Source organism: Notolepis coatsorum (assembly GCF_963971535.1).
Source record: "Notolepis coatsorum genome assembly, chromosome: 6".
Taxonomy (NCBI): Eukaryota; Metazoa; Chordata; class Actinopteri; order Aulopiformes; family Paralepididae; genus Notolepis; species Notolepis coatsorum.
In genome coordinates this window covers 185,622,345-185,629,844 of record NC_140170.1, presented here as the reverse complement: position 1 = coordinate 185,629,844, position 7,500 = coordinate 185,622,345, and the positions used below count along the sequence as shown (strand labels likewise).

General features: G+C 45.4%; 1 protein-coding gene across 1 annotated transcript in view; it reads left to right on the top strand.

The window, feature by feature from the left end:
- LOC311229892 (filamin-B-like) overlaps nt 1–7,500 on the top strand; it is a gene marked incomplete at its 3' end in the record, with an annotated part of 367,515 nt that overhangs the window by 166,196 nt on the left and 193,819 nt on the right. Inside the window, 3 exon segments of the mRNA XM_084315961.1 lie at nt 435–509; nt 2,185–2,285; nt 5,232–5,436. Of these exon segments, the coding sequence (XP_084172087.1) occupies nt 435–509; nt 2,185–2,285; nt 5,232–5,436 (381 nt within the window).

Sequence of the window (7,500 nt, the reverse complement as noted above, 5' to 3'; positions counted from 1 at the left end):
TGACCAGTTTGTTTTGAGATGTTTGTAATTTTGTTTTTAGCGCCTTTGAGGTGCTTTGGTACCATGAGGTGCAAGCATAGTTGTAGTACCCCTGAATGAGTGCTCCTGCCAGAGTCTTCAGGGTATTCCTGTTTACCAGAGAGGAGATCCGGTACAAGAATCGAGTTCGTTGGTTGACTTTTTTTATTACATTGGATGCCATTTTGTCACAGGAGAGATTAGCTGGATACTATTGGTTTGTTTTGGCAAAATTCTTCTGCTCTGTGTGACAATAAATAAATGAATGATAATGATGATACTACCACTAGTAATATTAATACTGCTATGGCTACTGCTGCTGTTCATAATACTAGTGATACTACTACCGCTAGTACTACTAGTTAAAAAGTATGAATACAGGAAATTACAAATATGTTCTCTGTGTGTGTGTGCAGCTCTGTTGGAGGAGGAGAGGAGGAGTAATCGCCAGCAGACTGAAGAGTCAGCCAAGCAGATCCAGTACCTGCAGAGTGAGTACTACACACACACACACACGCGCACACACACACACGCACACGCACACGCACACGCACACGCACACGCCCACACACACTCGGCACCCGGCTGCTTCAGAAGTAATTTGATCAACTTTAACTCATTGACTGCCAGCTATTAGTCGGGGCCCGTCGTAGCAATGCCACGCTTTAAAAGATAGGAGTGTGTCACCTTGTTTGCAGGGCTATAACTGTATTCTATATTATAGGATAGCTATGGATATCATACAATACTATGGCCCATTTGACATCAACTATCTTATCGTTCAGTCTGTAAAAAAAAATTACGTTTTCCATCCATACGTTCCCGTGTTATACCGTGGTGAATATAAGTATGGTTTTAGAGCGGTCTAGGGTAATTAATTCCCGAAAGGCTGTGTTATAGCCTCATACGTGAATCCTACTATAAGCGTTGCCGTTTCTTGCCTGGACACGCTACTATTCCCAAATCAAATCTATATAATAGGTATTATGTTCCATCATGAATGCATGAAAGGGGGGGGGGGGGGCCCTTTCTGATTATTTGATTGCCAGTAACGGCATTCGTATTGAACACTAAAAACGCGTATCAGCCCGATCGGTATAAAAGCATTGCACGATCAAGCTAAAATTGACGTCAGATAGTCCTTACCTGTGATCGGGAGTATTCCAAAAATAATATTCCAATTGTTTGATCGCCATCTGGTACATCCGATGTCCATTTGGTCCACGGCATAACCCACCACAACATATGGATCGGGGATATTTGACGCGCTTCAATGGAACCGCTCGACTGGCCCGACCCAGAAAACTGCGCCCGGTGACATTTGACCGTTGCACAGGCCAAGATATAAGGTTTCAAAGGGTGCTCGATACCGCCGTCTAGCTGGATGCGGCCGGTATTGCACTTTGGCGATCTCGGACTCATTCCCTATGGTAACACCAAGGTCCCTGGATGAATAATGAATACAAATATCGAATAAAAGAATAAACTACCAAAACCCGAGATATCTCGGGTCTGGCAGCCAAAGAGTTAAGAGCTTCAGAAGAGTCTCTCTGACTGTAGCTCCTAGCACAGCGACGGAAGGCCCCGAGTTCTCTTTTAAGTCATACTATACAGAGGGTTAACCCTTTCACTGCCACATGGCAAAGGGTTAGCCCTTTCACTACCACACTACAGAAGGTTAACCCTTTACTATCACACTACAGATGGTTATAACCGTCTGTAGTGTGATAGTAAAGGGTTAACCTTCTGTAGTGTGGTAGTGAAAGGGTTAAGTCATACTATATAACACAGCTAGGACATTTCGTGGACAAGATGTCTTGTCTTGTCATTGTGACGTCTTTTGTTGTAGCAAAATGATCCGTTTCTTTCTGAAATGGTTTCTTTTCCCCCAGTTTGTTGCACAGATTGTTTAAATACTGTTGTGGCCATGTGGAGGTTTGATCTTCATTGGATTCAAATGTATATCTTTGACAAGCTACAACGGTATTGTAAAAACATATATCTTTCCTTGTGTGTGTGTCTGTCTGTATGTGTGTGTGTTTGTCTGTGTGTGTCTGTCTGTCTGTCTGTCTGTCTGTGTGTGTGTCTGTCTGTCTGTCTGTCTGTCTGTCTGTGTGTGTGTCTGTCTGTCTGTCTGTCTGTCTGTCTGTGTGTGTCTGTGTGTAGCCCAGCTCGGTAAGCTGCAGTCAGACATGGAAGGTCTGAGGGAACAGAGAGAGAGCACTATCTGCTCCACCAGAGAGGAACTGTACTCCGCACAGGAAGAGGTACACACACACACACACACCCACACACACACACACCCACACACACACACACACACACACACACACACTAGGGCTGTTGCGGTAACCGCAATCCCGCGGTGTGTCAAGGCACCCGCGGATGGGGAACAGACAACCGCGACAACCGTGGTAAAATAAAAGGGGCGTCATCATTTTTAACTTCATTTAATGACGAGGCGTCCGTTTTCCAGTAGCATGAGCTAACTTCACGTTTCCATACAGTTTACAACTCGCAGATGAAATCGGGATTTATTTTCATATCCCGGACTCGAGCCCCCAATGTTACCTTTTCCTGTATTAATCTGAACCACAGTAGAGTACAGGGGAGCGTTCTCTAACACTTCAGGGCCGAAGTGCTGGTCCTGTAGCTTGATGCTCAATGTTATGCTAACGTTACATGCAAATTAAGTGCTGCCTCTCTCTACCGTCCCCGCTACACTCTGACTACATCATCGTTTCCCTAACCCCTACGCTCACTTCGTTAACGTTATCATAGATATTATGATCTGTAACGTCAACTGGATATTAACGTTGGCTTTGTTTGCAATCTATAACGTTAGCTATATGCTAGCTATCTATAACGTTAGCTATTGGCTAGTTTCCCCCAATGATGAACAATGACACGAGTTGTGATATTTAACTAGCTATGTATGTGCCTTCAAATTCACTAACGTTAAAATAGTGTTATAATAACGTTAAATGTTCACTCAAATAACGTTAGTTTTAAGTTGGAGAAGGGATGTGTGGGCTGCTTGCGTAGACCAGACCAGAGCCATATCTACAGTATATATCCCACAACGCATCACTCTTAAAGGAGCAGGTAACACCCTAATCTACTTTTATCACATTTCAGAATGTTGAGGGACAAATGGATAGATTATCAAACATGTTTAAAATAGTTTCGGGACTCCTATGACCTTAGAATTTGTCTAATCACGATCGCGGGTAAAACTTGCATGTCTTAACACTTTGAGTGCCACGGACGCGTTTTGTCGTTAGTTCATGCCGACTGTTGAATGCCACCAACGCTATATAGCGTTTGTTTGTCGTATTTTTTCTTATTAGCGATTTGAATTCATATTTCATCAATCGAGCCTCACGCTAGTGCTGCAGACTCTCTCTGAGCTCCATTGGGAAAATACCGCCCCCTATCGTCTCTCCCTGTGGTACTGCACCCCATTGGATTAGCCTGATGGGGGGGGGTCCAGTTTCCTCATTTTACTTTTCCGTCAAGCCAACTGAAGGATCGAAGTGATCGCCGAGCCGCAGAACAGCGTGGAATACATATTTACAGTACCCGGCGCTGAATCAATAAACGCGATCGATATTTGGAATCAGGCCATCAGGAATTGGTATAATCTTTTTGGAGAACATCTGATCTGAGGTAAGCAATTTATTTGACCAGTCTTGGGGTAATCGGATCTGTTTTCACCTATATATCAGCGTTTGCCCCATGTGTGTGTGTGTGCTGATCAGGAAATGAGAGAATATATTTTTCAGCCCGCTTCTCTAGCGTGCATAAGTACACATATACTATCGATAATCTAGCCTTTATTTGAAAACGATTAATAAATAGGCCGAAAAATTACACCGTTTTTTGTGTATTCCAGAATATTCCAGTAAATGCCGTTTATCACGGAATCTATGTATTTTCCTGAAACTTTCAAGAAAACGAAGGCTTTTCAAAATGCTATCAAACGGAAATGAACCGATTTATTAAAAAAATATATATAATATATATATATATATAATAATAATCCGTTTCGACAATGTTGACTGCAAACAAGTCATTGATAAGCGACGGGCAGATTAGACACATAGAAATAGATTATGCGTTTAGAGCGATATCATTGAAGTGGGTGGTGGCATTCAACGATAAATAGTGCTATCAAAGTGTTAATAATAAAAAATATATATACAAAAATAAATAAATAAAATTATTTTTATTATAATTTTTTTAATAGAAGTGCGGTACCACCGCATCCCGCGGTGATTAGCCACACACACAACCGCAGTGAGAAAATGTCATACCGCGACAGCCCTAACACACACACACACACTCACCAGGCTTATGCATGCGCTAAAAGTATAAAGATACGCTTTTCAAAAAATGGCCACTCAAGTTTCAAGTTTCTTTAATAGTTGTCATACAGAAGTACAGAATACTTATATACAAAATGCTTCTTTCTGTTACGCTCCAGAGACTGTGCTAGACAAAAGATAAGTATGAAATAAAAAAGTATAGCATGTAAAAATAGAAGTACAAAATAGAAGTCACATACACACACAGTGTTCAGTATATACATATGTACAATGTTCAATGCAGAATAGAAGTAACTGAGTTACCATACAATATACTATGCAATATACTAATATACAATACTATACAGTGCAAAGCAGAATGGGATGAGGTACAATTTAGGAACAATTTACAGTAAGGTGTACTGAGGTATGGGTTGTAGTGCAAATCCTTTACCAATTAATATAAAGTGTCTTTAGTGATCTAAAGTGTGGAGAGTGGGTGCTGCAGTGTGTTGTTTGTTGAGTGTGTGCGTGTGGATGTGTGTGTTGTGAGTGCATTTGATGGTTGTTACATAGTGTTATTGTTCGTTGAGCATCCTGATGGCCTGGGGATAGAAGCTTCTTCTTAGTCTCTCTGTGCTGGCCATGAGACTCCGGTATCGCTTGCCTGACCGCAGCAGTTCAAAGAGGCAGTTGTTTGGGTGGCTGGAGTCCTTGATGATTCTCTTAGCCTTGCCCCTGCACCGCTTGTTGTAAATGTTCTGGAGGGTGGGAAGCCCCCTCCAATTGTGCGTTCGGCTGAACGGGCCACTCTCTGTAGTCTGCTACGGCCCACTTGTCTGGGTGCCAGTTAAGAGGTTAATATACTTATATGAATGTATTGGATACCTCCCTGTGCCCCCCCAGGTCCTCGTCCTGCGCCGCGCCATGGAGACGGCGGCGGGGGAGCGTGAGCGGGAGCTGGGCGTGCTGCAGGGCGACCTGGGCGTGGTGCGCTCGGAGCTGGAGAGGTGGCGCTCTGAGGCGCGCGGGCACCAAGCGGAGATCAGCCGCCTGCAGGAGGCCTTCACGGAGCACACACACACACAGGGCAGAGTTACACACCTGCAGGGTGAGACTACACACACACACACACACACAGGGCAGAGTTACACACCTGCAGGGTGAGAGCCACACACACACACACACACACACACACACACAGGGCAGAGTTACACACCTGCAGGGTGAGACTACACACACACACACACACACACACAGGGCAGAGTTACACACCTGCAGGGTGAGACTACACACACACACACACAGGGCAGAGTTACACACCTGCAGGGTGAGAGCTACACACACACACACAGGGCAGAGTTACACACCTGCAGGGTGAGACACACACACACACACACACACACAGAGCAGAGTTACACACCTGCAGGGTGAGAGCTACACACACACACACACACACACAGAGCAGAGTTACACACCTGCAGGGTGAGACACACACACACACACACACACACACACACAGGGCAGAGTTACACACCTGCAGGGTGAGAGCTACACACACACACACACACACACAGGGCAGAGTTACACACCTGCAGGGTGAGAGCTACACACACACACACACACACACACACAGGGCAGAGTTACACACCTGCAGGGTGAGAGCTACACACACACACACACACACACACAGGGCAGAGTTACACACCTGCAGGGTGAGAGCTACACACAGACACACACACACGGGGCGAAATTAAAGCCCGCCACCCGCCATTGGCAGGCATTTTTTACGTTTGGCGCCTCCCACTGAGAGGTCTGCCCGCCATGTGGCGGGCAATAATAGTCTTGTGAAAACCGAAAATCATGATCCAATTCTTAGCGCAGTTCTCACTCGCTGTCTCAGCACAGACATGCAGCGCACCGCACACTGCTGCTACTACCCCTCCCGCACCTGTTTCTGTATGCTGCATGTAAACAGAGGCTGTTGCCTCGGACAGTCACCGTGACGTTAGTCTAGTCAGAGGGACCTCCGTGAGCTAATGTTAGCTACTGTTACAAAATGACCCAGTCAACTATTCACTTTTAGTTTAATACATGAGGCATTGTGTAACGTTATCCAGCCGTCTAGCTACTGATAGCTCCCGACATCAACAACTGCTCCAGCAAGTGCCCAGTGCATAATACCTCCGTTGGCTAGGTAGCTCATGTTAGCCCACGTTAGCTCACTAGTCACTACGAAATGTCCCAGTAAACTAAATAGTTCAGAGGCGTTGTCCCAACGCCATCCAGCAGTAGCTACAGATAGCTCCTGACATCAATGTCCTACAACATGCGTATTCGAGCCCCTGGCTTACATCGCATGAGGGCTGCTGAATAGGGTCCAGCTGCAGCGCAGGAGAATCCTTTCATGCTGAATGTAGAGTTTAGGGTTCAGCTGCAGCGCCGGAGAATCCGCTGCAGCGCCGGAGAATCCTTGCTGGAGCTGGAGGCCACTCGAGTATACACACAGACAGTGGAGCTGTTTGCAGACAGCGAGGTGGTGATGTCTGGCAGATAATACAACTACAAGTATGATTTATATAATTTTTTTTTTTTATCCACTTTTTCTCCCATTTTTTCTATATTTTCTCCCATCCCAATTTCGTATCATCCAATTCAACCCTCCCCTGTCACGGACGCTGTTTCTTGCCTCCCACAAGCCGGCTATAATGTGGACTAAGTCATACATAGCACAAGTCCCCTCCCGTACTTGAGGTAACAGCAGTCGCATCTTTTCACCTGCGCAGCTCGATCTCTCAGTGGCGAGGAGTAACGCGTGGGAGGCTCATGCTGCCCCCGACACTTCCTGATTCTACTGCGCAGGCGCACCAACCGACCTGTAGGAGTCGCTGTCCACAACGCCCGATCCCCACCCATCAGTTCCCCACCCCCTAATACGGCCAATGTGTATTAGTACGGACGACCAGCTAAACTGAAAGCAAGTGTGGAGCGCTGGGCTCGAACTGACGAGCCCAGCGTCTCCAGCATTTCGTGGCGAGCGCCTTGCCCACTACGCCACGTAGCCGCCCTGTATGATTATATAATATATATATTTTATTAAAAAAAAATTATATAAAATAATAATTATTATTTTTTTAATCAAAAAAAGTTGGCAGGTAAGAAATATGCTTGGCGG